The sequence below is a fragment of the Tachyglossus aculeatus genome, chromosome 4, assembly GCF_015852505.1.
Source record: "Tachyglossus aculeatus isolate mTacAcu1 chromosome 4, mTacAcu1.pri, whole genome shotgun sequence".
NCBI classification, from domain to species: domain Eukaryota; kingdom Metazoa; phylum Chordata; class Mammalia; order Monotremata; family Tachyglossidae; genus Tachyglossus; species Tachyglossus aculeatus.
In genome coordinates this window covers 135204617-135218058 of record NC_052069.1, presented here as the reverse complement: position 1 = coordinate 135218058, position 13442 = coordinate 135204617, and the positions used below count along the sequence as shown (strand labels likewise).

General features: G+C 46.7%; 1 protein-coding gene across 2 annotated transcripts in view; it reads left to right on the top strand.

The window, feature by feature from the left end:
• Positions 1-13442, top strand: part of ADAM33 (ADAM metallopeptidase domain 33) — a 169591-nt gene that overhangs the window by 140782 nt on the left and 15367 nt on the right. For both annotated transcript variants that reach the window (XM_038745299.1, XM_038745298.1), the window contains exons 16-19: positions 1908-2118; positions 2200-2277; positions 6805-7061; positions 10803-10905. In XM_038745299.1, coding sequence (XP_038601227.1) covers positions 1908-2118; positions 2200-2277; positions 6805-7061; positions 10803-10905 — 649 coding nt within the window. The remainder of the gene's footprint in view (positions 1-1907; positions 2119-2199; positions 2278-6804; positions 7062-10802; positions 10906-13442) is intronic.

The window sequence follows — 13442 nt, the reverse complement described above, 5'->3', positions numbered from 1 at the left end:
ATAATAATGGCATTTATTAAATGCCCACTGTGTGCAAAGCACTGTTCTAAGTGCTGGGGAGGTTCCAATAATAATAATAATAATAATAACGGCATTTATTAAGTGCCCACTATGTGCAAAGCACTGTTCTAAGCGCTGGGGAGGTTACAGGGTGATCAGGTTGTCCCACGGGGGGGCTCACAGTCTTCATCCCCATTTTCCAGATGAGGTAAGCTGGGGCCCAGAGAGGTCAAGTGCCTTGCCCGAAGTCACCCAGCTGACAATTGGCGGAGCCGGGATTTGAACCCATGACCTCCGACTCCAAAGCCCCGGGCTCTTTCCGCTGAGCCACGGTCCTTCCCCCACGATGAGCTAACAGTTAATCAGTGGTGTCTATTAAGTACTTACTGCACACAGGGCGGTGTGCTAAGCGCTTGGGAGAGTCCAACACAGAGTTGGCAGACGCATTCCCTGCCCACAGCAAGCTTACAGTCGGGGGGAGAGTCTACATCAATCGATGGTATTTATTGAGCGCTTACTACGCGGGGAGCACTGGACTGAGCGCTTGGGAGGGGACAGTTGGGAAGAGTTGGTAGACAAACGCACGAGGAGCTCACTGATGAAGGAGGTGACATGGGTTTCTGCTCGGCCCTTCCGTATTCACGCCGGGATTCCCTGTTCGGGATTTCCATCGATCAATCAATCATCATCAATCGTATTTATTGAGCGCTTACTGTGTGCAGAGCACTGGACGAAGCGCTTGGGAAGTCCAAGTTGGCAACATAGAGAGACGGTCCCTACCCAACAGTGGGCTCACGGTCTAAAAGCATGTTTATGGAGCGCTTACTGTGTGCGGAGCACTGTACTAAGCGCTTGGGAAGTCCAAATTGGGAACACATAGAGACGGTCCCTACCCAACAGTGGGCTCACAGTCTAAAAGATTTCAGAGATAGTTTAGCATTGGCAGGGAGACTTGGTGAGCGCTTCATAAATGCCATTATTATTATTACTATTATTTGGCTTTTAGACCGTGAGCCCACCGTTGGGTAGGGACTGTCTCTCTATGTTGCCAATTTGTACTTCCCAAGCGCTTAGTCCAGTGCTCTGCACACAGTAAGCGCTCAATAAATACGATTGATGATGATGATTATTATTATTATGTGGCTTTTAGACCGTGAGCCCACTGTTGGGTAGGGACTGTCTCTCTATGTTGCCAATTTGTACTTCCCAAGCGCTTGGTACAGTGCTCTGCACACAGTAAGCGCTCAATAAATATGATTGATGATGATGATGATGATGATGATGATTATTTGGCTTTTAGACCGTGAGCCAACTGTTGGGTAGGGACTGTCTCTCTATGTTGCCAATTTGTACTTCCCAGGCGCTTAGTCCAGTGCTCTGCACACAGTAAGCGCTCAATAAATACGATTGATGATGATGATTATTATTATTATGTGGCTTTTAGACCGTGAGCCCACTGTTGGGTAGGGACTGTCTCTCTATGTTGCCAATTTGTACTTCCCAGGCGCTTGGTACAGTGCTCTGCACATAGTAAGCGCTCAATAAATACGATTGATGATGATGATGATGATTATTATGTGGCTTTTAGACCGTGAGCCCACTGTTGGGTAGGGACTGTCTCTCTCTGTGTTGCCAATTTGTACTTCCCAGGCGCTTGGTCCAGTGCTCTGCACGCAGTAAGCGCTCAATAAATACGATTGATGATGATGATTATTATTATTATGTGGCTTTTAGACCGTGAGCCCACTGTTGGGTAGGGACTGTCTCCATATGTTGCCAATTTGTACTTCCCAAGCGCTTGGTCCAGTGCTCTGCACACAGTAAGCGCTCAATAGATACGATTGATGGTGATGATTTGGGGGGGAGGCCGGGGCGCGACTGACCCTCCGCCCCTCTGTGCCCCCCAGGGATGCCAAGTGCGGCAAGATCCAGTGCCAGAGCCCGGCCAGGAGGCCTCGGGGTCCCAACACGGTCTCCATGGACACCACCATCCGCCACAACGGCCGCCAGCTCACCTGTCGCGGCGCCTTCATGTACCCGGCGGCCCGGCCGGGCCAGCGGGGCGATCTGCCCGACCCGGGCCTGGTGGCGGCTGGCACCAAGTGTGGGGACGGACGGGTACGCTGGGGGAGACGCCCCGGTCCCCGGCTGGCGGTGGGGCAGGACAAGCCTCCGGTGCCAGCATCCTCTCCCTTCCAGGTGTGCCGGGATGGGCGCTGTGCCAACGCATCCTTCCTGGAGCTGGAGCAGTGCGGGCGGCGGTGCCACGGGCACGGGGTGAGTCGGACGCGGCCGGGGCGGTGGCCGGGGGGGTGCTCCTTCCAGCTGTACTTACTGAGCGCTGGGCAGTCAGAAAAGTCAGCATAATCATCGTCGTCCAGATGGCATTTCTGAAGCACTGCCGTAAGTGCTGGAGGGGAGGTTAGCCCGCAGTTAATCCCCATTTTCCAGATGGGGGAACTGAGGCCCAGGGCCTAAGACACTCCAGAATTATCATCATCGTCTCCAGGGGGAGGTGGGCGTTGGAATAATTCAACCCAGAGCCGAAGAAATCCCAGAATTATCATCATCAAGATGACATTTCTGAGGCACGGCCGTAAGCGCTGGAGGGGAGGTTAGCCCGCAGTCAATCCCCGTTTTCCAGATGAGGGAACTGAGGCCCAGAGCCTAAGACACTCCAGAATTATCATCATCATCTCCAGGGGGAGGTGGGCGTTGGAATAATTCAACCCAGAGCCGAAGAAATCCCAATATTATCATCATCATCTCCAGGGGGAGGTGGGCATTGGAATAATTCAACCCAGAGCCTAAGAAATCCCAGAATTATCATCATCATCTACAGGGGGAGGTGGGCGTTGGAATAATTCAACCCAGAGCCGAAGAAATCCCAGAATTATCATCATCATCTACAGGGGGAGATGGGCGTTAAAATAATTCAGCCGATCACGGGTACCTAAGTGCCACAGGGCTGGGAAGGGGGGTGAATCGAGGCAGAAGGAAGAGGGAGGAGAGGAATGGGAAAAGGCTTTGAAGCAGGGGATCAATCGATCGATCGATCGTATCAATTGAGCGCTTACTGTGTGTAGGGCACTGGACTAAGCGCCGGGGAAGTCCAAGTTGGCAACCTATAGAGACGGCCCCTACCCAACGGCGGGCTCACAGTCTAGAAGGGGGAGGCAGAGAACAAAACCAAACATATTAACAAAATAAAATAAATAGAATAGATATGTACAAGTAAAATAAATAAATAAGTAGAGTAATAAATATGTACAAACATACGTCATTGTCTCTCCTTGGAGCCCAGAATCTTCCCGAATTCTGGCGCCCACTGCACCCCTAGACTGAGCCAGGCCTATGGCATTCATTCATTCATTCATTCAATCGTATTTATTGAGCGCTTACTGGGTGCAGAGCGGTCGGCAATGGATAGAGACGGTCAATCGATCAATCAATCGTATATATTGAGCGCTTACTGTGTGCAGAGCACTGGACTAAGCGCTTGGGAAGTCCAAGTTGGCAACATATAGAGACGGTCCCGACCCAACGGCGGGCTCACAGTCTAGAAGGGGGAGACAGAGAATAAAACCAAACATATTAACAAAATAAAATAAATAGAATAGATATGTACAAGTAAAATAAATAAATAGAGTAATAAATATGTACAAACATACGTCATTGTCTCTCCTTGGAGCCCAGAATCTTCCCGAATTCTGGCGCCCACTGCACCCCTAGACAGAGCAGGGCCTATGTCATTCATTCATTCAATCGTATTTATTGAGCGCTTACTGTGTGCTGAGCGGTCGGCAACAGATAGAGACGGTCAATCAATCAATCAGTCAATCAATTGTATTTATTGAGCGCTTACTGTGTGCAGAGCACTGTACTAAGCACTTGGGAAGTCCAAGTTGGCAACATATAGAGACGGCCCCTACCCAACGGCGGGCTCGCAGTCTAGAAGGGGGAGACAGAGAATAAAACCAAACATATTAACAAAATAAAATAAATAGAATAGATATGTGCAAGTAAAATAAATAAATAAATAGAGTAATAAATACGTCATTGTCTCTGCTTGGAGCCCAGAATCTTCCCGAATTCTGGCGCCCACCGCACCCCTAGACTGAGCCGGGCCTATGTCATTCATTCATTCATTCAATCGTATTTATTGAGCACTTACTAGGTACAGAGCGGTCGGCAACAGATAGAGACGGTCAATCAATCAGTCAAGGTCAATCAATCAATCAATCGTATTTATTGAGCGCTTACTGTGTGCAGAGCACTGGACTAAGCGCTTGGGAAGTCCAAGTTGGCAACATATAGAGACGGCCCCTACCCAACGGTGGGCTCACAGTCTAGAAGGGGGAGACAGAGAACAAAACCAAATATATTAACAAAATAAAATAAATAGAATAGATATGTACAAGTAAAATAAATAAATAAATAAATAAATAGAGTAATAAATATGTACAAACATATGTCATTGTCTCTCCTTGGAGCCCAGAATCTTCCCGAATTCTTGGCGCCCACTGCACCCCTAGACTGAGCTGGGACTATGCCATTCATTCATTCATTCAATCATATTTATTGAGCGCTTACTGTGCGCAGAGCGGTCGGCAACAGATAGAGACGGTCAATCAATCAATCAATCGTATTTATTGAGCGCCTACTGTGTGCAGAGCACTGTAGTAAGCGCTTGGGAAGTCCAAGTTGGCAACCTATAGAGACGGTCCCTACCCAACAGCGGGCTCGCAGGCTAGAAGGGGGGAGACAGGCCTATGTCCCAGTTCGGGGGGGATTGGAGGGGAGTGGGTGGGGCGCGGGGATCAATCAATCAATCAATCAATCTTATTTATTGAGCGCTTACTGTGTGCAGAGCACTGTACTAAGCGCTTGGGAAGTCCAAGTAGGCAACCTATAGAGACGGTCCCTACCCAACAGCGGGCTCACAGTCTAGAATGGGGAGACAGACAACAAAACAAGACATATTAACAAAATAAAATAAATAGAATAGATATGAACAAGCAAATTAAATAGAGTAATAAATTTGTCATTGTCTCTCCTTGGAGCCCAGAATCTTCCCGAATTCTGGCGCCCACTGCACGCCTATGTCATTCATTCATTCATTCAATCGTATTTATTGAGCGCTGACTGGGTGCAGAGCGGTCGGCAACAGATAGAGACGGTCGATCAGTCAATCAAGGTCAATCAATCAATCAATCGTATTTATTGAGCGCTTACTGTGTGAAGAGCACTGGACTAAGCGCTTGGGAGGTCCAAGTTAGCAACATATAGAGACGGTCCCTACCCAACAGCGGGCTCGCAGTCTAGAAGGGGGAGACAGAGAATAAAACCAAACATATTAACAAAATAAAATAAATAGAATAGATATGTGCAAGTAAAATAAATAAATAAATAGAGTAATAAATACGTCATTGTCTCTGCTTGGAGCCCAGAATCTTCCCGAATTCTGGCGCCCACCGCACCCCTAGACTGAGCCGGGCCTATGTCATTCATTCATTCATTCATTCAATCGTATTTATTGAGCGCTTACTGTGTGCAGAGCGGTCGGCAACAGATAGAGATGGTCAATCAATCAATCAATCGTATTTATTGAGCGCCTACTGTGTGCAGAGCACTGGACTAAGCGCTTGGGAAGTCCAAGTTGGCAACCTACAGAGACGGTCCCTACCCAACAGCGGGCTCGCAGGCTAGAAAGGGGGAGACAGGCCTATGTCCCAGTTCGGGGGGGATTGGAGGGGAGCGGGTGGGGTGCAGGGATCAATCAATCAATCAATCAATCGTATTTATTGAGCACTTACTGTGTGCAGAGCACTGTACTAAGCGCTTGGGAAGTCCAAGTTGGCAACCTATAGAGACGGTCCCTACCCAACAGCGGGCTCGCGGGCTAGAAAGGGGGAGACAGGCCTATGTCCCAGTTCGGGGGGGGGGGGGGGGGGTGTTGGAGGGGAGTGGGTGGGGCGTGGGGATCAATCAATCAATCAGTCAATCGTATTTATTGAGCGCTTACTGTGTGCAGAGCACTGGACTAAGCGCCTGGGAAGTCCAAGTCGGCAACCTATAGAGATGGTCCCTACCCAACAGCGGGCTCACAGGCTAGAAAGGGGGAGACAGGCCTATGTCCCAGTCCGGGGGGGATTGGAGGGGAGCGGGTGGGGTGCGGGGATCAATCAATCAATCCATCAACCGTATTTATTGAGCGCTTACTGTGTGCAGAGCACTGTTCTAAGCGCTTGGGAAGTCCAAGTTGGCAACATCTAGAGACGGTCCCTACCCAACAGCGGGCTCGCGGGCTAGAAAGGGAGAGACAGGCCTATGTCCCAGTTCGGGGGAGATTGGAGGGGAGCGGGTGGGGCGCGGGGATCAATCAATCAATCAATCGTATTTATTGAGCGCTTACTGTGTGCAGAGCACTGGACTAAGCGCCTGGGAAGTCCAAGCTGGCAACCTATAGAGACGGTCCCTACCCAACAGCGGGCTCACGGGCTAGAAAGGGGGAGACAGGCCTATGTCCCAGTCCGGGGTGGATTGGAGGGGAGCGGGTGGGGTGCGGGGATCAATCAATCAATCAATCAATCATATTTATTGAGCGCTTACTGTGTGCAGAGCACTGGACTAAGCGCCTGGGAAGTCCAAGTTGGCAACCTATAGAGACGGTCCCTACCCAACAGCGGGCTCGAAAGGGGGAGACAGGCCTATGTCCCAGGTCGGGGGGGATTGGAGGGGAGCGGGTGGGGCGCGGGGAGCGGTCTCGGGGCCCCCTCCCCATCTCCCCACACCCCCACACAGGTCTGCAACAGCAACAGCAACTGTCACTGTGAAGCCGGCTGGGCTCCCCCGTTCTGCGACAAGCCGGGTCCCGGGGGCAGCGTGGACAGCGGGCCTGTGCAGCCGGCCGGCCAGGCCGTGGTGGTGGCCCTGCTGCTGGTCGCCCTGTTGCTGCTGCTTCCCGGGGCCGGGCTGGCTTTCTGGTGCTATCGTCGCCCCAACTCCCTGCTGCGCACGTGGCTGCGGGGCCTGCACCACCACGGTGGCCGGAACTGCCGGTGAGGCCGCGGAGGCGGGGGGGGGGGACACGAAATGAATGGATGAATGAATATGATTGAAGGAATGAATAAGAATCAATCAATCAATCAATCGTATTTATTGAGCGCTTACCGCGCGCAGAGCACTGTACTAAGCGATTGGGAGAGGCCGATACAACGGCACTGGCAGACGTGCCCCCTGCCCATCACGAGTTTGCAGTCTAAGGGGGTCGGTGGATGGGTGTGCGTGTGTGCGGGTGGGTATCCTTTTCATTCATTCCTTCAATCATATTCATTCATTCATTCTGTGTGCGTGTGGGTATACTTTTCATTCGTTCCTTCAATCATACTTATTCATTCATTCATTCCGTGTGCGTGTGGGTATCCTTTTCATTCACTCCTTCAAGCATATTTATTCATTCATTCATTCTGTGTGCAGGTGGGTGTCCTTTTAATTCGTTTCTTCAATCATATTTATTCATTCATTCATTCTGTGTGCGTGTAGGTATCCTTTTCATTCGTTCCTTCAATCATATTTATTCATTCATTCATTCTGTGTGCATGTGGGTATCCTTGTCATTCACTCCTTCAATCATATTTATTCATTCATTCATTCATTGTGTGCGTGTGGGTATCCTTTTCATTCACTCCTTCAATCATATTTATTCATTCATTCATTCTGTGTGCATGTGGGTATCCTTTTCATTCACTCCTTCAATCATATTTATTCATTCATTCATTCATTCTGTGTGCGTGTGGGTATCCTTTTCATTCATTCCTTCAATCATGTTCATTCATTCATTCATTCTGTGTGCGGGTGGGTATCCTTTTCATTCGTTCCTTCAATCACATTTATTCATTCATTCATTCTGTGTGCGTGTGGGTATCCTTTTCATTCATTCATTCAATCATATTCATTCACTCATTCTGTGTGGGTATCCTTTTCATTCATTCCTTCAATCATATTTATTCATTCATTCATTCTGTATGCACGTGGGTATCCTTTTCATTCATTCCTTCAATCATATTTATTTATTCATTCATTCATTCATTCATTCATTCTGTGTGCGTGTGGGTATCCTTTTCATTCATTCCTTCAATCATATTCATTCATTCATTCATTCTGTGTGCGTGTGGGTATCCTTTTCATTCGTTCATTCAATCATATTCATTCATTCATTCATTCTGTGTGTGGGGGGGTATCCTTTTCATTCATTCATTCAATCATATTTATTGATTCATTCATTCATTCTCTGTGTGGGGGGGTATCCTTTTCATTCATTCATTCAATCATATTTATTCATTCACTCATTCAATCGTATTTATTGAGGGCTTACTGTGTGCAGAGCACTGGACTAAGCACTTGAGAAGTACAAGTCCACACAGTAAGCGCTCAATAAATGAATGAAATGGATTTATTGAGCCCTTATGGAGCACTGTACTAAGCGCTTGGGAAGTACAAGTCCACACTGTAAGCGCTCAATAAATATGACTGAATGAATGAAATGAATTTCTTGAGCCCTCACAGAGCACTGTACTAAGCGCTTGGAAAGTACAAGTCCACACAGTAAGTGCTCAATAAATACAATTGAATAAATGAAATGAATTTATTGAGCCCTTACAGAGCACTGTACTAAGCGCTTGGGAAGTACAAGTCCACACAGTAAGTGCTGAATAAATACGACAATGAATGAAATGAATTTATTGAGCCCTTACTTTGTGCAGAGCACTGTACTAAGCGCTTGGGAAGTACAAGTCCACACAGTAAGCGCTCAATAAATACGATTGAATGGATGAAATGAATTTATTGAGCCCTTACAGAGCACTGTACTAAGCGCTTGGGAAGTACAAGTCCACACAGTAAGCGCTCAATAAATACGATTGAATGAATGAAATGAATTTATTGAGCCCTTACAGAGCACTGTACTAAGCGCTTGGGAAGTACAAGTCCACACAGTAAGCGCTCGATAAATACGACAATGAATGAAATGAATTTATTGAGCCCTTACTTTGTGCAGAGCACTGTACTAAGCACTTGGGAAGTACAAGTCCACACAGTAAGCGCTCAATAAATATGACTGAATGCATGAAATGAATTTACTGAACCCTTACAGAGCACTGTACTAAGCACCTGAGAACTACAAGTCCACACAGTAAGCACTCAATAAATATGATTGAATGAATGAAATGAATTTATTGAGCCCTTACAGAGCACTGTACTAAGCGCTTGGGAAGTACAAGTCCACACAGTAAGTGCTCAATAAATACGATTGAATGAATGAAATGAATTTATTGAGCCCTTACTTTGTGCAGAGCACTGTACTAAGCGCTTGGGAAGTACAAGTCCACACAGTAAGTGCTCAATAAATATGATTGAATGAATGAAATGAATTTATTGAGCCCTTACTTTGGGCAGAGCACTGTACTAAGCACTTGGGAAGTACAAGTCCACACAGTAAGCGCTCGATAAATACGACTGAATGAATGAAATGAATTTATTGAGCCCTTACAGAGCACTGTACTAAGCGCTTGGGAAGTACAAGTCCACACAGTAAGCGCTCGATAAATACGACAATGAATGAAATGAATTTATTGAGCCCTTACTTTGTGCAGAGCACTGTACTAAGCACTTGGGAAGTACAAGTCCACACAGTAAGCGCTCAATAAATATGACTGAATGCATGAAATGAATTTACTGAACCCTTACAGAGCACTGTACTAAGCACCTGAGAACTACAAGTCCACACAGTAAGCACTCAATAAATATGATTGAATGAATGAAATGAATTTATTGAGCCCTTACAGAGCACTGTACTAAGCGCTTGGGAAGTACAAGTCCACACAGTAAGTGCTCAATAAATACAACTGAATGAATGAAATGAATTTACTGAGCCCTTACTTTGTGCAGAGCACTGTACTAAGCGCTTGGGAAATACAAGTCCACACAGTAAGTGCTCAATAAATATGATTGAATGAATGAAATGAATTTATTGAGCCCTTACTTTGTGCAGAGCACTGTACTAAGCACTTGGGAAGTACAAGTCCACACAGTAAGCGCTCAATAAATACGACTGAATGAATGAAATGAATTTACTGAGCCCTTACTTTGTGCAGAGCACTGTACTAAGCGCTTGGGAAATACAAGTCCACACAGTAAGCGCTCGATAAATACGACTGAATGAATGAAATGAATTTACTGAGCCCTTACTTTGTGCAGAGCACTGTACTAAGCGCTTGGGAGAGCACAGTATTTTGTGCTGGTGCGTGAGCGGGCTCACGGCCTAGTAGAGAAGCAGCGTGGCCCAGTGGAAAGAGCCCGGGCTTGGGAGCCGGGGGTCATGGGTTCGAATCCCGGCTCCGCCACTTGTCAGCTGGGTGACTCTGGGCAAGTCGCTTCACTTCTCTGGGCCTCAGTTCCCTCATCTGTAAAATGGGGATTAAAACTGTGAGCCCCGCGTGGGACAACCTGATCACTTTGTATCCCCCCCCAGCGCTTAGAACAGTGCTTGGCACATAGTAAGCGCTTCACAAATGCCGTCGTCGTTATTTTTATTATCTGTCTGTGCACTTTTCCCCCTGTCCCGGCTTGTGTCCGTGCCATGTGCTTACTGTGTGCGGGGCACTGTACTGAGCGCTTGGGAGCGGACAATATGCTCTCCCAAGGGCCGAGTACAGTGCTGTACACGCAGTAGGCGCTCAGTACATGTGAAGGGGCGTCTGTGTCAGTGCCCGCCGGGTTTAGCCTCCTTTCTTGCCCCCCAGGACCCGATCGTTGGCCCCCCAAGGCGGCAGGGGCCACGCCAACGCGGCCTTCACCCTGAGGAACTTGCCCCCGCCCGTCCGGCCCGCCAGCGCGCCCCGCAAGGTGAGCCTTACTTTGTGCAGGGCACTGTACTAAGCGCTTGGGAAGTACAAGTCCACACTGTAAGCGCTCAATAAATATGACTGACTGAATGAAATGAATTTATTGAGCCCTCACAGAGCACTGTATTAAGTGCTTGGGAAGTACAAGTCCACACAGTTAGCGCTCAATAAATACGACTGACTGAATGAAATGAATTTATTGAGCCCTCACAGAGCACTGTACTGAGCGCTTGGGAAGTACAAGTCCACACTGTAAGCGCTCAATAAATATGACTGACTGAATGAAATGAATTTATTGAGCCCTCACAGAGCACTGTACTAAGCGCTTGGGAAGTACAAGTCCACACAGTAGGCGCTCAATAAATACGACTGAATGAATGAAATGAATTTATTGAGCCCTCACAGAGCTCTGTACTAAGTGCTTGGGAAGTTCAAGTCCACACAGTAAGCGCTCAATAAATACGACTGAATGAATGAAATGAATTTATTGAGCCCTCACAGAGCACTGTATTAAGTGCTTGGGAAGTACAAGTCCACACAGTAGGCGCTCAATAAATACGACTGAATGAATGAAATGAATTTATTGAGCCCTCACAGAGCTCTGTACTAAGTGCTTGGGAAGTTCAAGTCCACACAGTAAGCACTCAATAAATACGCCTGAATGAATGAAATGAATTTACTGAGCCTTTACAGAGCACTGTACTGAGCGCTTGGGAAGTACAAGTCCACACTGTAAGTGCTCAATAAAAATGACTGAATGAATGAAATGAATTTACTGAGCACTTACAGAGCACTGTACTAAGCGCTTGGGAAGTACAAGTCCACACAGTAGGCGCTCAATAAATACGACTGAATGAATGAAATGAATTTATTGAGCCCTCACAGAGCACTGTACTAAGCGCTTGGGAAGTACAAGTCCACACTGTAAGCGCTCAATAAATACGCCTGAATGAATGAAATGAATTTACTGAGCCTTTACAGAGCACTGTACTAAGCGCTTGGGAAGTTCAAGTCCACACAGTAAGCGCTCAATAAATACGCCTGAATGAATGAAATGAATTTACTGAGCCTTTACAGAGCACTGTACTGAGCGCTTGGGAAGTACAAGTCCACACTGTAAGTGCTCAATAAAAATGACTGAATGAATGAAATGAATTTACTGAGCACTTACAGAGCACTGTACTAAGCGCTTGGGAAGTACAAGTCCACACAGTAGGCGCTCAATAAATACGACTGAATGAATGAAATGAATTTATTGAGCCCTCACAGAGCACTGTACTAAGCGCTTGGGAAGTACAAGTCCACACTGTAAGCGCTCAATAAATACGCCTGAATGAATGAAATGAATTTACTGAGCCTTTACAGAGCACTGTACTAAGCGCTTGGGAAGTACAAGTCCACACAGTAGGCGCTCAATAAATACGACTGAATGAATGAAATGAATTTATTGAGCCCTCACAGAGCACTGTACTAAGCGCTTGGGAAGTACAAGCCCACACTGTAAGCGCTCAATAAATACGCCTGAATGAATGAAATGAATTTACTGAGCCTTTACAGAGCACTGTACTGAGCGCTTGGGAAGTACAAGTCCACACTGTAAGTGCTCAATAAATATGACTGAATGAATGAAATGAATTTATTGAGCCCTCACAGAGCACTGTACTAAGCGCTTGGGAAGTACAAGTCCACACAGTAAGCGCTCAATAAATACAATTGAATAAATGAAATGAATTTATTGAGCCCTCACAGAGCACTGTACTAAGTGCTTGGGAAGTACAAGTCCACACAGTAAGCGCTCAATAAATACGACTGAATGAATGAAATGAATTTATTGAGCCCTCACAGAGCACTGTACTAAGCGCTTGGGAAGTACAAGTCCACACTGTAAGCGCTCAATAAATACGCCTGAATGAATGAAATGAATTTACTGAGCCTTTACAGAGCACTGTACTGAGCGCTTGGGAAGTACAAGTCCACACTGTAAGTGCTCAATAAATATGACTGAATGAATGAAATGAATTTACTGAGCCCTTACAGAGCACTGTACTAAGCGCTTGGGAAGTACAAGTCCACACTGTAAGCGCTCAATAAATACGACTGAATGAATGAAATGAATTTACTGAGCCCTTACAGAGCACTGTACTAAGCGCTTGGGAAGTACAAGTCCACACTGTAAGTGCACAATAAATATGACAATGAATGAAATGAATTTATTGAGCCCTCACAGAGCACTGTATTAAGTGCTTGGGAAGTACAAGTCCACACAGCGCTCAATAAATACGACAATGAATGAAATGAATTTATTGAGCCCTCACAGAGCACTGTACTAAGCGCTTGGGAAGTACAAGTCCACACTGTAAGCGCTCAATAAATACGACTGAATGAATGAAATGAATTTATTGAGCCCTCACAGAGCACTGTACTAAGCGCTTGGGAACTACAAGTCCACACAGTAAGCACTCAATAAATATGATTGAATGAATGAAATGAATTTATTGAGCCCTCACAGAGCACTGTACTAAGCGCTTGGGAAGTACA